Here is an 18,473-nt window from a genome sequence, read left to right as displayed (position 1 = left end):
GATCCTGGTACCCTGTCCTATCTCTCTCTGTCTTACTCCTTTGAAACAAGGTCTCTCACTGAACGTGGAGCTAGGTTGGCAGCCAGCAAGCTCCAGGATCTTCCTGGCTCAGCCCCCTTTAGTGATGAGGCTAAAGGTATGGGAACAGCTACATCTGACTTTTTCTGTGGGTACTGGGGATTCAAATTTGGGTCTTCATGCTTGTGTTTTTGCCCTCTGAGCCATTTCCCTGGCCTACCAATAAAATTTTATTATACAAAAAGGCAACATGGACTGGAACTTGCTGCCAAACCCAATGACAGTATTTGACTCAGGAATTTACATGGTGGAAGGAGAGAACAAACTCCTGACAAGTTGTCCTCTTGATCTCTTCATGTGCACTGTGGAGCATGCATACATGTACACATGCATATACACATGCACACATACAAATGTAAAATAAATAAATGAATTTGCAAAATTTGATTTACAAATAGGCAGCAGGCTGGCCCTGACCTGTGAGCCCTTGAATGCTAGCCCCGATTCAAACACATAGGAACAATTTGGATGCAATTGGTGTTTTGTTTTGTTTTGTTTTATTTTGAATCAGGGCCTCAACTATATACCCTGGCTGGCTTGGAACTCACTATATAGAGCAGGCTTTAATTGGTGTTTGTTATAACAGAATAAAAGGTTTTAAAATCACATCCTTGAAGCATAGACACCATTTGATTTTAAAAATAAATTCATCCTAAAAAACTGCACATATATATCTACAATGATCTCAACACAAAATTTAACATTCAAGATTTATCAATGTGTAAATAATTACGATTATAAGCTTGTGGATACACATATTATGGAAAAGAGTTGAAGAAAAAACTTTTAAGTTCTTTACATTTCATTTATTTTTAAAAATATTTTTGTTATTCTTTTTATTTTTTGTGTATGAGTATATTGCCTGCATGTATGTCAGTGCCCATGGAGGTCAGAAGAGGGTGTTGGACTCCCTGGAACTGCAGCTATAGCCGACAGTTGTTAGCTGCCATGTGGGTGCTGGGACTTGAACCCGGGTCTTCTGCAAGAATAGCCAGTACTCTTAACCGCTGAGCCATCTCTCCAGCCCCACACTTTATTTTTAACATGAACACCAGCTTAATTTTTCCTTCCTAATCTTCTGAACCATTTCCTGTGTGGCCTAACTCTCAAACATTCAAGAACAATCAGGACCTTGTGTTTAAAGATAAGCCATTTTTAAAGATCTCTAGCCAGCTCACCAACAAAAAGAGGTACTAACGGCTTGATTGTAAAGGTGGCTCCTACAGTCCTACAAGGTGAGGGTTCAGGAGGGCAGCCTTCACCTCCACAGGCTGCACTGAGGAGGTCCTAACAAACTGTGTGCTTCGAACAGCAGGTCCCTTACTCTCTAGACACTGGCTGCCTCATCTGTAAAATGAGGAAACCGACTAGACTGACTGATAAGGAGCCTTTAAGGGTCTCTTTAAGAACCATTTAAATACTAAACATGATTTTAAAGAAAGAAGGGATGAGAATTATACATACCTCACGGGGATATTTCTGAGTAAACAGTGTTGGAAACTTGAGATTTCTTACATCAGTTAAGGTCTAAAAGAGAAGGAAAAGCGCTTTAGTCTATAACTTTACTTTGTCCCAGCATCTCTTTCTCACACATGCGAGCTACTAGTCTACCACCCAGCCCACCTTTAATGTTTTCAATAGTACTCTTGGATGCACGCATAACTCCACTGACTTTGACACCATTGGGTTCCTGATTCTTTTTTTTTAAAAAAATATTTTATTTATTATTTTTATTTTATGTGTATGCGTGTATTGCCTACAGGTAGGTAAGTGCACCTGTGTCGGATCCCCTGGAACTGGAGTTACAGACAGTTGTTAGCTGCCATGTGGGTGCTGGGGTTCGAACCCAGGTCTTCTGCAAGAACAGTGTTCTTAACCCCTGAGCCATCTCTCCAGCCCCGGGTTCTTGATTCTTTACTTAGGTTGTATCTGTTTAATTTTCCTTTCTGGAATGTTTTAGAGCCCTTAACTTTGGAATTATGTACATATACTGTTTTCTTTTACTTCATTTACTGTGCAGAACACTTGGTAGCTTTCAGTTAGAAGATATATATATGTCCTTCGGTTCTATATGACAACTCTAAAAAAAAAATTATTTTATTTTTAAATTTATGTATATGGGTTCCCTTGGAGGAATTGAATCTCTTGGAGCTAGAGTTACAGGCAGCTCTGAGCTGCCTAACATGGGTGCTATGAACCAAACTTGGGTGCTCTGGAAGAGAAACAAGCGCTCTTAATCAGTGAGCATCTTTCCACCCCTGACAACTTCATTCTTAGTTACCAAGGTCAGACATCAACAGGCAGATCTAAAATGGGTAAGTTAACAAGGTGACAAGAGTGAGCACTGGGGAAGAAGGTCTGTATCAGGACAAGAGGAGGAGCTGAGGGTTACCACGACAGAATTACTTTTTTTAAAAAAAATATTTTATTTAAAAAAAAAATGTGTGTAAGTGCACCCATGTCATGCAGAAGGGGGCATCAGATTCCATGGAACTGGAGTTATGGATGGTTGTTAGTTGCCATGTGGGTGCTGGCAAAGCCTGGTCCTCTGTAAGAGCAGCCAGTGCTTAACTACTAAGCCATCTCTCTAGCCCCCAGGATTACTTTCTAAGGAAAAAAAAAAAAATACTATTTTGTGTGTGTGTGTGTGTGTGTGTGTGTGTGTGTGTGTAGTGTATGTATAGGTCTGTGCCCATGCTCGTGGAAGCCAGAGGATGACATTATGTGTCTTGTTCTATCACTCTTTGCCTTATTTACTTGCGAGAGGGTCTCTCACTGACCCCTGAAGCTAGGCTGGCCAGCCAGTGAACTCCCAGATCTGCCTGTCTCCAGCCCCCAAGCACTGGGGTTATAGGTATGCATGACCATATCTGGCTTTTTTATGTGGGTACTGGTGATTTGAACTTAAGTCCTCATATATGCATAGCAAATGCTCTTATCCACTGAGACATCTCCCCAAACCCCGGACAGGCTTACTTTTAAAAAGCCTTGAGCAGTGTCTGCATGAAAAGCTATGGTCATCTTTTATTCTGAGAAGGGGGGAAAAAAGCAAACCCTAGCTTTCTGTAATTTGCCAGCTTTTAAGTATATTAATGTGCAGCCACTAGTCCTCAGGAACAAGTTTCTCTGGCCAACTGCCACTACTAATCCCTTCCCTAACTCTGGTTACGCTTTGATTCTTCTGACCATAAAGGTGCTGAGGGCAAAGTACTGTTAAATTATGATGACTGTAGGCCAAAACAAGGAACTTTATTTTTTTAAGAAAACAGTCTAAAAATCCTCCCCATTGTTCACATGACACCTGTTGCTTCTAGTTAATTAGTGTAGAGGCATTAAGAATAAACTTACTCATTTTGAAAAAACTCTTGCAAATTGTGGATGATTTTCTTTTTCAGCCTTCTAAGGGGAAAGATGTACTTACCCTGACTCGTTCCATCTGAGTGCTGAATGGGTAAAGCAATTCAAACAGGATCAACCCTAAGGAGAAGATGTCTACTTTGTGGGAGTAGTTGTTTCCATGAATCTGAAAGACCACATAAAATGTAGAAAGTTATCATGGAGGGAGCACAGCTGACATTAGTGTATTACCCAACCCCAGTCTACTTAGCTACTTCTTGGCTTCTGTGTGAGTGTTAAAATGTTAGCAAAGAGTTAACCTCCCCAGCCGTCCTCCCTCCCCTCTTCCACTGGGGCAGGTGTAATTACACTACTCAGCATTACAGAGGGAAAGCCCAGGTATGGCTCTGAGATATGCATCAGCAAAGTAGGCAGGGCAGAAACCTGGAGCCTGGTGCCTTGGAGCCAGTAAAAGCTGCTCAGCTCCCCCTGAGGTAAAGTTTTTCAAAGTGACACTATCTCAAGCAGATCTCATTTCTAATCACTTTAGTCCTCAGCCATTTTTATGAGAAAATCTTCATTACTCCAAACCACTAATCAACTGTGGTTAGCCTTCATTACAGCACTTAATTGCAGACTACTTTGCATGCATAGCTGTATTTTTCATGTGCATATTTCTTATTCTTCCCAGGTCTATTCCCTTCCCCTCATTTACCACTGGGTGAGAGAAGGCCCTCAATAAATGCCTGGCAAAGTGAACAAATGAATCACAACTGAACTGCTCTATTAAGGGAAGCCTCATTCAAACTCAGAGTGACCTCCTGCTGCCTCAGGAAAGCCTTTCATTCTGTGAATGTCTCTTTAGGCCTGTTACTAGCCATCAGGTAAATAGCCAAAGAAGGGGATCACTTTGGAAATGGCTCTACCTCAAAACTGCTTGACTAAGGAAGGGAGAGGGGAGATGCTGAGTGGTACAAGGCAGTAGTCAGGGTTATCTGAGCCCATCCCCACCTCTCTATACCAACTTGGCATCTGCCTCTGATTCCTTCTATACAGCTGGCCTGTTTGTGCTCACAGAACAGCAGGTAGAAAGGTCTAGAGATGTATCAATCTATCTGCAAGGTCCCTTACCCTCCCTGTGGCCAGGAAAGAGCCAAAGGAAATGTGTTCAAAGACAATGCCTACAGAGGTAAAGTGAAAAGGACATCCACACACACTATTTAAAAGGACTCATTCACAGGAAATAGTCAATGCTTAATCCCATGTGATGGTTCCATCTAATTTTGTCCACCCCAGAATGGGTGGAAATGGGACAGATGTTGGTACAGGGAGAGTTATCTAAGTGACAGTCCTAATGGCAACATTTACAAACAGTTTTAATGTCTGAAGCAAGCACTGAGCATCTGAACCAAGTGGATGTGAGGCAAGGGCACTGAGAGGTTTCATCAACACAGAAATGCTTGCAGTCTAACACTGTGTGCAAAGTTTTATGGAGCAGATTCTCAATTTTGTTATCCAACAAAACAATTTTTGTTTTATATAGATGTAAATAATATTTTAGACATTTTCAGTGTTTGTTAAAAATTACATATTTCCATATTTCCCTACATAGAGGACAGAGTAATATATAAAGAGAATAAAGCATTATTAATACATGATTATAATATATTCTATGTATTGTGAGATTTAAATTTTTGGATATATATTTATTAATTTAATATGTGAATCTGTGGAAATTGAGACACTGCTTAAAGGGATGTTTATGTATTTTTCTGAAGAACAGGTGACTGAATATGACACAAGAGGGCAGCAGGCTGTGCAGTAACTAGAGTATTGTCTCCAACCTCAAAGGACATCTTTTTTTTTTTTTTTGAGACAGGTCTCCCTGAAGCTACAGCTAGCCTGGAACTCACTATGTAGACCAGGCTGGCCTCGAACTCACAGAGATCCACCTGCCTTTTTCTTAAAAAAAAAAATAAAAAAAATTTTTCAGCCGGTTGTGGTGGTACAGGCCTTTAATCCCAGCACTCAGGAGGCAGAGGCAGATGCAGCTCTACGAGATGAAGGCCAGGTTAGTCTACATGGTGAGTTCCAGGCCAACTGAGGCTGTAGGGAGACCCTGTCTCAAAAAAACAAAAACAAAAACAAAATTTCCCCCTTTAAAAATTATAGTTATCTCTTTTTCTGTATGTGTGTGCCCTTATGTATATGTGTAGGCATACATGTGCCATGGGACATATGTGGAGGTCAGAGGACAACGTGAGGGGGTTGGTTCTTTCCTTCTACAATGTGGGTCCTAGGAAACTGAACTCAGGTTGTCAGGCTTGGTGGCAAGCACCTTTACCAGCTGAGCCATCTTGCCAGCCCTGGTGTTTCCTTTTTCACTGGCATTCACATTCAAGTCACCCACAAAACATGAACTAACACCTGTGGGAATCCAGGCGTTGCTTTGGAGAGTATGGTGAAAAATGAGAAGCCAGGCAATCACTTATTGCATGGTAATGATTATCCATCCATCTTTGTAAACATCCATATAAATACTGTTATTTGGAATTATTAGAATGCTGAAATTCTTGCATATCTTCATCTTGCATGCTTAAATTTCTTGTGTTTACATTTTTTTCTATGTTCTTCATGGACAATAATGATTTGAAAGTAATTTCTTAACTTTTTAAAAGATCAGCAAAGCTTCATTTGTTGATGCCCCCACTCCCAGCTGAAGATCAGCAAAGCTTCATTTGTTGACCCTCCCCCCACTCCCAGCTGCCCTCCTCCTGTCACTCTCCTCCCACAAGCCCCCCTCTGCTTTCAGTCACATGGCTAGATACCAATTTTGATAGTTTATATTTTAGAGGGGGGGGGAGATAATTTCAGACTGTTAAAAATGCTAGACACGAATGCAGTGTACAGGGATGTACACACTAGTGGGGAGTATGTGGAGGGTCATCCAATCTACCCAGCACGGTCAGGAAACTTTTCCATGTGATGAGCCCTTCCTTAAGCACCAACCAGACAACTAGTCATTCCTACTTGTCTTCACAATAGAGTGCAATCATATTATTTCTAACCCATTCAACAATGATTAATTTTCAAAAATCCCATTAAAAACCTTTTTACATCATTTCTGGTATATACTGATATAGAAAAAACAGGAAAGTAAAGAAAAAGTACAAAATAGATTAAAAGTCAAAGTTCCTTCACTCAGAAGTAAAGACTGTTGCTAGTTCATGGCTCTTGTGGTCTTTTTTCCTTGGGATACAAATAGATACTTAGATATATACCTAGAGCATTCTAATACTCCACTAGTTTGTACTTTCTTTCACTAAGTCTTGGCCACATCATTTGATCAGGACAGTTCAATTACTTACAGCAGATCTCCCTCTGTCTCTTCTGTCCTGAGGACTGAACTACAGTCCTATACTAGGCAAGTACTCACCACAGAGCTATATCCACAGCTCTCTTTTTCTATTTAAGTCAATTTGGATATTTTGACTGCAAATAACTATTGTGTGTGTGTGTGTCAGAGAGAGAGAGAGTGAGAGAGAGAGAGAAAAAGAGTCATAAATTAAAGTCTCTATTGCATCCTTTCTAATTTGTATTTCCTTCTCCTGAAGTAGATTTGCTAGAGAAAATTATCTTTTCTTAAAATTTATTATTTATTTTATTTTATGTGTATGAGTGTATCCCCTGCATGTATGTAAGTGCACCCATGTGTAATGTCTGTGGAGGTCAGAAGAGGGCATTGGATGCCCTGGAACTGGAGTTATGGATGGTTGTTAGCTGCCATGTGGGTGCTGGAAACTGAACCCGGATCCTCTCTAAGAGCAATCAGTGCTCTTAACCGCTGAGCCATCTCTCTAGCCTGAAAGAAAATCATCTTTTAAATTTAAAACTATTAAAATCAATCGTGGTGATGCTTCAATGTAACTAGTAACCTTCAATGTAACCCTATAGCTCCTCTCTACCTCCTTCCGAGCAGAAGGCACATGTGCTTAATTAATGAAGGCTTATGTAATAAAACAAATGAGGCTGAGGTAGGAGATGGACCACTCAAGGTTAGCCTGGGCTACATAATGAGAACCTGTCTCAGAAAACCGAAACAAACAAAAACATCAAGAAATTTAAGTCCAAACAGAATTTTGATAACTTCTCTCTCTCTCTCTGGTTTTGAGACACATCTCATTTTGTAACCCAGACTGGCCTTGAACTCATGGCAATCCTCCTGCCTCAGCCTCCCAACTGTTTAGATTACTGCTGAGTCAGCCACGATACCTGTCACTCAAAGTTTCTTGTCAGGTTTTGGTTGAGAGGTCAGAGTGTGTTTTTGTATGTTGTATTTTCCTCATTCCAACCCCAGTTCAGGCTGGAATTGTAGTCTGTGTGGTACAGCTGCTTTCATAATTTTTAGACTGTATATTACTGGGTATTTTAATGAGAACATGGAAGAAGATTCAGTAGACACAGCTATCTCACCACCAAGCTAACCACAAGTCTGAAAAACTCACCTGCTCTGGGCTCATGTACAGCTTGGTTCCTACTTGTCCTGTGTGTGTGGCATAAGCTGGCATTGGGGTCAGAACCGTCTGCTCTTCTTCGTCCTGGTCCATTGCAGTCACTAGTCCAAAGTCTCCAACCTTGACCACATCATCCATTGTAAAGAATATGTTGGAAGGCTGGCGAAAATAAGAAAAAAAACAATACAGTGAGTATACACAAAGGAGGAGAGAAAGTGAATGATTTCAGAAAATAAGTAAAAGAAACTAAGTATTCTGAAATATATGTCCATTGAAAGTGAGTCAATATAAAAAGAAATAGTTTTTCTATGCCAGAAAGTATTGAGGATAAACAAAAGGACTTAATTGATTGTCTACTTAAACCCGTAGGAACCCACATTCCCCATGTCCCAGCATACCTAATACTCAATCTTGTTATTCGATATTCTCTACATTTATGACCAAAGCCACAATAACTATATGATTATGGTAATAACAGCAAACACATACACAGCAGTTACAATGGACCAAGTGCTGGTCTAAGCAGTTTAATTCTATTACTCATGTAACACAACCCGACAAGGATTGCTGTTTGTCCTCCACTTTACAGATGTAGAAGCTAAGGTCCAGGAGTTAAACAGGTTGTCTAAGGTTACCCATTGGCAAATGACGGAGCTAGGGTTTAAACCCAGGCAGTTTGGCTCCAAACTTCACATCAGTAAAGCTCAATGGCTTTGCTGCCATGTCCAGTACTTAGTATAAGTCTTGCTCTGTGGTAATCACCATTATCTGATGGTGAGTGAAATACACTAACCACTGGGTTTCTGTCTCAGAGGCAGAAACAGACCATCAAGAGAAATTAGAGTTCATAAACTGCTATGCTATGCTGCTGCTTCTAAATCCCTCGTGTTCCCAAGGCTACAGATAGACAGGCTCCTGTTCTGAGTTCCAAATTCCCATACAAAATTTCATATTAAATACAACCAACCAAATATTTTATGGCTCCTCAAACTTAAGGTTCCCTACATGAAATAAAGCATCTTTCTCCCAGAGTCTGAAGTTCTACAAGTAATAGAACAGTCATTAAAACACAGGAAAGCAAGCCATTTAGCTCATAAAATTGAATCTCATCATGCTTCAAACATTGTCAGAAAATAACATTTTGTTCATTTTTCTTTAAAAAATTTTTTAATTTTATGTTGTATGAGTGTTCTGCCTGCAAGTAAGTGCATCGTGTGCATACAATGCCCTTGGAGGTCAGATCCCCTGGAGCTCCAGTTACAGATGGTTGCGAGCCGCTGTGGGTGCTGGGAACCTAATTTGGGTCCTCTGCAAGAGCAAAAACATGAGGGAAAAAGAGCCTAGGTTTAGCATTGAGCTTAAAGACTTAGGTCAGAACACTATAAAAGTTAAAAAGAAAGCTAGCCATGGTGGCGGACGCTTTTAATCCCAGCACTTGGGAGGCAGAGGCAGGCGGATCTCTGTGAGTTCAAGGCCAGCCTGGTCTACAGAGTTCCAGGCCAGCTGGGGCTACAGGGAGACCCTGTCTCAAAAAAAGACACACACACACACACACACACACACAAAGACAAAAAAAAAAAAAGAAGAAGAAATGTTTCTTAAAAGGAATAACAAATTTTTTAGAAATACTAAAGGGAGGAGCTGGAGAGACGGCTCAGTGGTTAAGAACACTGACTGTTCCTGCAGAAGACCTGGTTTCAAATCCCAGCACCCACATGGCAGCTAACAACTGTTCATAACTCCAGTTCCAGGGGATCCGACAGCCTCTTCTGTCCTCCACAGGCATTGCATGACACAGGTGCACCTACCTACATGCAGGCAATACACGCATACACATAAAATAAAAATAATAACTAAAATATTGAAAAAAAACACTAAAGGGAAATTAATTTTCTTCTTGGAAATTTTTCTGGTGCATATACAAATGCAAACCTTCAAACAACATCTAGCATTAAGCAAGTCTTCCACCAACATCTTGCTCACATACAATCAGCAGACTATCAGTACTAGTGAAGACATCATTGTCTTGTTTTTTTGCCTTGCTGTATGTGCATCATGAGTGGTAAGCCCAGGAAGACTGTCCACCCTAGCTAGTATTTCCCACCAAATGAGGAAGGTTACCATACTTACATCAAATGGCTGGTCTGAAGGTATCTCTTTCCTGTAAGTTGTCTTCTCTAATCTACCCAAAGGAACTCATCTCTAAACTTTTCATTTGGCATAGAACAATCCATAGCAACCAGTTTGAACCCACATCAAATGACCAAAGCATAGCAAGTGCATATAACTAAGTAGTGGTAATACTGAACATAGGAATTCTTTCTATTCTTATCCCAATTCTCCCCAAACTCTAAAAACATACTCAAGAACTTAAAAACCAACTGATGATGATTTTAGAAGAAAATAATTTTTTCCCCCTTTTCTTTCTAAAATTTTTTTTCATTTATTTTTTATTTAACGTATATGTGTGATTTGCCCTGATGTATATAGAAGTTCAATGCACTGGAGGTCGGAAGAGGGCATCAGATCCTCTAGAGCTGGAGTTATAGACAGTCACTATGTGGGTGCTGGGAACCAAACCCGGGTTCTCTACAAGAGCAGACAGTGTTCTTAACTGTTGAGCCATCTCTCCAGCCCCTTCTTTTTCTTCTTTTTTTTTTTTTTTAAAAAAAACAAAACAAAACAAAACAAACAAAACAGGGTCTCATGTAGCCCGGGCTATGTAGCTGAAGACTGACCTACAACTTCTAATCTTCCTGTCCCCACTTCCTGAGGGCTGAGATTGCAGGCATGTGCCACCATGACCAAGTTTATAGAGTGCTGGGATGGAAACCAGGGTCTCACTGCATGTAAGCAGGCCCTCTACCAGCTGAGCAGCATCCCCAGTCCTAGAACACTTGCTATAGCTATTTTAGGATCTGAAGCAAAAGTTTATGGTTCCATAAAATAAAACTACCAAGGCATGTGTGCATGCACATATACACATGTACATTAAATAAGTGAATGCAGTAAAATACCACTTAAAAGTATGTGGTATAAAGGCTCGTGGTGGACTTCACATAGCCACTCTTCTTTTCCCCACCAAGGCCACCGGAAACACTTTTTATAGTAAAACAACAATAAACATGTAATAGAGGAAAATGCAGTTTGCTGAACCTTTGAAGCTCGAGACAACTCACAGCAGGCCTTTCCTCGTTACCGTCTCAGACCTCTGCTTCCTGAAACCTCCGTTTCTGCCACTCTATCGGGTAGTGTAAGTTCTGCTCTGAGCCCCTAGACAGCACACTGAAACCCCAGGGTGACATCCTATGGTTACAGACCTTGAGGTCCCTGTGCATGAGTCCTTTGCTGTGCAGAAACTCCACCGCCTCCGCAATCTGCAGGAAGATGTGCAGACACATACTCCGCTCTCTCTCCTCAATGGCGCACCGTCGGTTCATCCAGTCTTTGAGGTTTTCCTTTCTGCACAGCTGCATCTGAATGTACAGATAGACCTTTGGAGAGCTGGGCTGGAGCTGGTCTGTCGTGTTCTTGGTGAGATCTAAACTTAAAGTGGTTGGCCTTGGAGGAGAGATGGACAAAGTGACTTTGGAAGAAGATTTGCTGCTGGAGTATTTGAAGTCACTTAGCTTATTAGCACAATGGCTGCCATTATACAGGCAGTTCATTTTGGGCTCTTCTTTACTGGATGCATTATCGCAGCCAGAGTCTTCAAACACTATGGAAGAGGAGGTTCTCTCTCTCGACCTTGTGTAGGGAGAGGCTTCAGAGGGACAAAGTTCAAAGGAGTGCCCCTCGTCATTGCCATCCATAGTACCATCATCCACATCGCACTCTGCCAGGCAACTGTCCAGGAGGTTGTAGGCTGCATCCACTGACCCACTTGCATCCCCGTGGTCCACCCCTGAGAGCTCCAGTGGAGAGAACTGACTCTCAGAGGAACTTGTCTGACCACAGGAAATCCCCACCGAGAAAGAATGACTTCTTTGAGGTGAGGGAGCTATGATTTCAATATGTTCTTTTGTTGAGAAAGGATCCATTCTGCGAATTTTGACAGATGGTGCCTCCATTGGGCTAGGAGAGCTGAGTGGCCAGTCAGTGCTAAAAGTGGGAGAAACATAAGGGGTTGAATGATGGCATTGTTATCTAGTCTACACTCTGTTTAAAATGCTTCGATTATTATAAAGACACTTAACAAAAACATATAGGCTAAATAAAACATGATATAAATAAAACAAAGAACATCTCATCCCATCTCTTCTTCAAAATCTTCATTTGAAATCATAAGTTTATACTTCAAATAGTTATGTGGGACTGCGAGCCACAGCAGGGTAAGCCTTTTGAACAAAACATGAAGTCCTGACAAAATTCCTTGGTGGCACCGACTCTGAAGCTCCTGTTCAAATTATATCAACTCAGGGGCTGGAGAGATAGCTCAGTGGTTAAGAACACTGGCTGTTCTTGCAGAAGACATGGGTTCAAATCCCAGCACCCATATGGCAGCTAACAACTGTCTGTAACTCCAGTTCCAGGGGATCCGACAGCCTCTCCTGACCTCTGTGGGCATTGCACGACACGGGTGCTCTTACCTACATGCAGGCAATACACGAATACACATCTTGGCCTTGAGACTAGGGGCCACTTTCCTTGGTCCTTGACTCTACATAAGTGTCAATAATGCCTCTAGGGGTCCAACAATGTGCAAGAGCTTTCCTACAGCTGTCTTTCTGCACAGTGCTCTATTTTTCATTACGGTTTTTCATGTTTTGGTTGTTAGCCTTAGCCTTTAATGGCTATGCTATCTCTCTAGCCTTCATTACAGTTTTTAAAAGGCTTCCTTCCTACAGCACCATAGTTAATAGAGAATATCTTCAGACTACCTAAGTAGATGTGTTTTTTAAAAACAAAGAATTTAGAACTATTTATAAAAGGGAATTATAAACTTATAATTCCCTTCTCTGCCAAGAGAAAAACTTGATTAAAAACTCTGAAAACAGAATGGACAGTGACAACAGACAGTATTTCATATTGAGAAAAGCCACTGTGGGTCCCTTATCATCCACAGAACATTATCAATATTAAAGAAAGGGGCCGGAGAGATTGTTCAGTGGTTAATTAAGAGCACTGGCTACTCTTGTAGGAGACACAGGTTCAAATCCCAGCACCCACATGGCAGCTAACAACCACCTGTAACTCCAGTTCTAGGGGATTTGATGCCCTCTTCTGATCTCCATGGGCCCTGCATAACACAGGTGGACTTACGCACATGCAGGCATAAAACTCATACACATAAACAAATAAAAAATAAAAAAAGGGGGGGCTACTGAGAGATGGCTCAGTGGTTAAGAGCACTGGCTGCTCTTCCAGAGGACCTGGGTTCAGATCCTAACACCCACAAGGTAGCTGACACCTGTCCTTAACTCCAGTTCCAGGGGATCCCATGCCCTCTTCTGGTCACCACGGGTACTAGGCATGCATGTGGTAAACTTACATGCAGGAAAAACAATCATACACATAAAAATTAAAATAAATAAAATCTTTAAAAAATTTAGGAAAAAAAGCTGACAAAGTGTAAACCAAATCTGTGTGTGTGGGGGGGTGAGACAGGGTCTCCCTGTAGCCCCAGCAGGCCTGGAACTCGCTATGTAAACCAGGCTGGCTTAGAGCTCTACCTGCTTCTGCTTCCAAGTACTGGAATTAAAGGCATGCGCCATGACATCTGGCCCCCCAATCTCACTAAGTAAGTTTGAAATGATACTATGTTCACAGTAGCATAAAGCTAGTTTGAAAGGGAATATTCCCTTTGGCCTATGTCTATCCAAGTCACCTTTCATCTTTCAGCCAAATCTTATCCATCTCTTCCTGCCACTTTTCTGGGGGTGTCTCCAGCCAGGCGTTGAAGTACCGCACAATGCCTGGGTGCTCCAGCTTGGCCAAGGCTTTCACTTCCCGCATCACCTTCTCACGAGCCAGCTCCCTGAAATACATAAAATAAAATGGCTGTCCATGCGGAAATATTCGTGTCCAGTAGTAAAGCAGAAGACACTCGAAGTCTCCCTTGTATAGAAAAATAAGAACACATGACTTTGCTTCAGGCATAACTCTAAAAAGGTACGGGGTAAGTACTGTATTGTAGTTTAGTATTTTTTCTTCTGGTAGTAGTAGCTATAAACATGTCTGTGTCTCATCCAAATAAAACTTCTTAACTCACTGAAAATCACTATCAACTCTTAAATGTTTGTTGATCAAAAGGAGGAGGAACAGGACTAAATGAATCATTCAGAAAAGAGTAGCATCCCAGCTCAAGATGACAGAGAAAGACCACCCCCAAAGAGCACATCCATTATCGTCTGAACTCTTTAGAAGCCTCAAGCACTCAATACCACAGACAATGAAGTTTACCCAGAGAAGCATCTGGGAGGTCCTCAGTCCTGCTACTTTGCAGATGTCTCCTGGGTCATCCAAACTAGTTAGAAGCCTGTATGGTCACCTTAGGAAAGCTAGCCTTGTTTGATAAGCATATACAAAGGTGTGTGTGTGTGTGTGTGTGTGTGTGTGTGTGTGTGTGTATGGATACATAGATCTAGAAAAATGTACACCACCATATAAAAAAGGCTGTACATAAAATAGAAATTAAGTCACATAGGGATGTGTTCTTTCTGCCACCTGGGGCACCTCAGCACACTCAGCTAAAAAGCCACATTCACACAATTCAATACACGTGTTAATATGTACACAAGATGACAAACATTTCTAATAAATGTGTTCAGCAGCTTTTCTCACAGAGTAATCTCCCGTGTTCAGGGGGTCCACCATCACCTAAGTATCATAAATAAACACATCCCTTCTATTTCCTAGGAGAATGTCAGCTACTCCACCCTTCCCCTTCGGGACCTTGGTTATGAGGGTCACCCATTCTCCCAGTAGACAGACACAGGTATATTTTAAGTTCTCTATCTTGAAGGTGCCAACATCCAATGATCAAATCAGCCCCTCCTTTTCAGTTCTTTACCCTCACTCCTTATCTTAGGACTGAACCACTGCAAAGCCATCTCCTAGCATTTCACTCCCTTTCTTCCTCCACATCAGCCACTTACACCTTAAGACTGTCACCTCTACTTTGACCACATCACAGACCCAACTGTCCACAGAATAATCTTAACAACTTTCCCTGGCCGGTAAGATCCTGCCATCAATCTTTCCTAGCTTCTCTTTCACACTCCCTGTTCTTAGTCTGTTCCATCCATTCCAGAATATTTTCCATTCTCAGCACTTCCAAGCACTGGTCAAGAGAATTTGGTCAGCCCATTTTTTTGGTTGTTGTTGTTTATTATGTATTTATTTATCTTTTTGTCTTTTTGAGACAGGGTCTCCCTGTAGCCCCAGCTGGCCTGGAACTCACTATGTAGACCAAGCTGGCCTCAAACTCACAGAGATCCGTCTGCCTCTGCCGCCCAAGTGCTGGGATTAAAGGCGTGTGCCACCATGCCTGGCTTAGCTTGTTTTATGTACTGCCCACTCCTCCACTAGGCTGTCCACTGAGAGAGGTTAATATACAGCCAAAGCCTGGGTCACCACCTTCCAGGACTGCCTTTCACATCTGCTCCCTCATGGAAAGCTGTTCACCAAGATAAGCCACGGCTCACAGTCTTTCTTGCAGGGTAATTATTTGAGTATGTATACAAAAGCTCAGAGAAATTACAAGCTTCTGCAGGGAAGAATCCTTGTTGAATATCCTAAGCAGCACTGGCACATAGGAATATCGACTCAAAAGCTATTTATCAGAAGAAATTCACCCCACTGTATCCACACCATCAGAACTCTTGTGTGCTTGTTCAGTGAAAACCTATAACTACCAGATATGAGGCGAGCACGACAATCCAGAACTAACAGGAGCCTTTCACAGAGATGGAGAGGAGGTACTGTTGACATGTAAGGCAGCTCACTGCTCTGAGCCCCAAATTCCCCTTAGAGAAATCTATTCTGTGGAAGTAGATGTGGTCAAAATTTTATATAAGAGATGAACACTGAAAAGATTTAAAAAATTATCACAAATCAAAATAGAAGCTAAACCGTTTAGCAAGAAGAAATGTTTAAAGGAAATACGGCACACGTGCTAACTGGACTACTAACAAGCCACACTTTTAATGCATTTTAGTATTAAAATAATAAAATCTTAGCTGGGTGTGGTGGTGCAAGCCTTTAATCCCAGCACCAGGAAGCAGAGGCCAGCCTGGTCTCCATTAGCAAATCCAGGCCAGCTGCAGCCACAGGGAGACCTTGTCTCAAAAAGACCAAAAAAAAAAAAAAAAAAACCCCACAAAAACTGTATTAAGAGAAAAATGGGATAATATAATAAGAAGCAGACAAAACTGTATAGTACCAGTGTGATGGCTAGCACTGACTGCCAACTTGACAGAATCTAGACTAACCTAGGAGACAAACCTTTGGCCATGCCTATGAGGAATTATCTATAGATTAAGTTAAATGAGGTGGGACAAACCACCTTGACCGTCAGACAAATAAGAAAGAGAAAGGAACTGGGCTCCAGCATTCCTCTCCCTTTGTTTCTTGACTGGTGCAATGTAAGCAGTGGCCTCAAGTTCCTGCCCACCCCTTCCCTGCTATGATGGACTGCACTCAAATGGTAAGCCAGAATAAAATAAACCCTTCCTTCCTTAAGTTGCTTTTGTCAGGTATTTTGTTATAGCAATGAGGAAAGTAATATGATTGGTATTAGATAAATTTATAGTTAGATAAAAAATAAAAAGGAAATACTTTAAAGTGTATGTGTGTCTTTCTGGGCTAAAGACCGAATCTGTCTTCTCATATTCTACACAAATACTCTAGCGGTGAGCTACATACTCCAGGCCACTCTGAAGTGTTAATAGTGGTTACTACTGGGTAGAGAGAACATAAACCAATAATTTTTGGGGGATGGAGTGGGGTGAGCTGAGACAGGTAGCTTAGCCTGGATTGGAACTCATGATCTTCCTGCCTCAGCCTCCTGAGTATTGGGATTAGAGGCATAAGCCACCAACCAGGCCCAACACAATTTTTGTTTTAACAGTGTACCTCATTTACCGCATGCTACACTTTGGATCAGGAACAGCCCCAAAGCTACTGGGAGGTGATAGAAATTTTTGCGATGGCCTAGTGAGAAGTCCTCCCCACTGGGTGTGTGCTCTTGAGGGGGATATGGAGGTTTTGAGCCTTCCCCTTTTTTCCCTTCACTCTGCTATTCCAGCTGTGAGGTGAACTGCTGAGCTACTTTTCCTACCACATGCTCCCTACCTTGCCACAGCCTACAAGCAATAAGGCCAACTAACCATCGACTGAAACTGAAACCTCATGAACCACAGGCCAAAATAAACCAGCTCTAAAGTTAATTATCTATGGTATTCTGTTACATTAATGGAAAGCCAACTAATACACTATTAATAATGGCTGGACATGGTGGTGCATACCTTTAGTTTCAACACTCGGGAGGCAGAAGCAGTCAGATCTCAGGGAGATCAAGGCCAGCCTGGTCTACATAGAGAGTGCCAGGCCAGCTGGGGCTACAGGGAGACCCTGCCTCAAACAAAACAAAACAAAACAAAACAGAAAACAAACAAACAAACAAACAAACAAACAAAAAACCAATAAATAGTCTCCAACCCACAGGCTTCTCTCTCTGGGGTAAGTTGATTGGGCCCTCTGCGCCTTGACTCCCCAAGCCTCACTCGTCCTCCCATCTCTCCCACCAGTCTCTCCTCCTAGCCTGGGCCTGTCCCATTCCTTGTCTTGGCGCCCCAGACACCTGGGGAATCACCACTGCTTCTTCCTGATCCTGTGCATCCAGAGCAACTCAGTTCCTTCCCAGGTCCCTGGGTGCACTCTGGGCCTGGCCCCACCCTCACCCCCCTCTGCTTCCCTGGGCCTGCAGGACCCACAGGCCTCTCTCCAACCCTCTCTCCAACCTACAGGCTTCTCTCTCTGGGGTAAGTCCATTGGACCCTACACGCCTCGACTCCCCCAGCCTCACTCAACAACACCCGCCCCCACCAGTCTCTCCTCCTAGCCTGAGCCCTGACCCATTCCCCAGACACCTGGGGGAACCACCACTGCTTCCTGATCCTTTGCATCCAGACCAACTCAGTTCCTTCTCGGGTCCCCAGGGGTGGTTTGGGCCTGGCCCCACCCTCACCTCTCTCTGCCTCCCTGGGTTTGCACAACCCACCAGCCTCTTTCCTGGATGCCAGGGCTGACTTTTCCTCTTCCTGGTCCTTTGCATCCAGACCAACCCAGCTCCTCAGTGCAGTGCCCAGGGGCCCTTGGAGCCACCTCCTGCCCCCATCTTCCTTTGCATCTCTGGGTGGCACGACCTCCAGCTGCCATAGTCCAGGATCTTTCCTGGGCCTGGCTACCAGGCCAGTCCAACCCCCAAATTCCTGAAGCCAAAATCTTTCCTGGAGGGATCCAGACCTTTGGAGAAAGCCTGAGAGCATCTGATCCTCATGTGACTTGGGCCTCTGTGGGAACTCCTGAAGACAAAAGCAATCT

General features: G+C 42.5%; 1 protein-coding gene across 2 annotated transcripts in view; it reads right to left on the bottom strand.

Annotated features, from left to right (window-relative positions):
- Eif2ak3 (eukaryotic translation initiation factor 2 alpha kinase 3) overlaps positions 1-18,473 on the bottom strand; it is an 80,835-nt gene that overhangs the window by 1,304 nt on the left and 61,058 nt on the right. For both annotated transcript variants that reach the window (XM_017800015.2, XM_029567172.1), the window contains 5 exons: positions 13,756-13,905; positions 11,249-12,029; positions 7,920-8,087; positions 3,500-3,601; positions 1,543-1,605 (listed from right to left, as the gene is read on the bottom strand). In XM_017800015.2, coding sequence (XP_017655504.1) covers positions 1,543-1,605; positions 3,500-3,601; positions 7,920-8,087; positions 11,249-12,029; positions 13,756-13,905 — 1,264 coding nt within the window. The remainder of the gene's footprint in view (positions 1-1,542; positions 1,606-3,499; positions 3,602-7,919; positions 8,088-11,248; positions 12,030-13,755; positions 13,906-18,473) is intronic.

This window comes from Nannospalax galili, unplaced genomic scaffold (genome assembly GCF_000622305.1).
Source record: "Nannospalax galili isolate Female #2095 unplaced genomic scaffold, S.galili_v1.0 scaffold2681, whole genome shotgun sequence".
NCBI lineage: Eukaryota > Metazoa > Chordata > Mammalia > Rodentia > Spalacidae > Nannospalax > Nannospalax galili.
The sequence above is the reverse complement of the archived record's forward strand: the minus strand, read 5'-3'. Positions and strand labels throughout refer to the sequence as shown.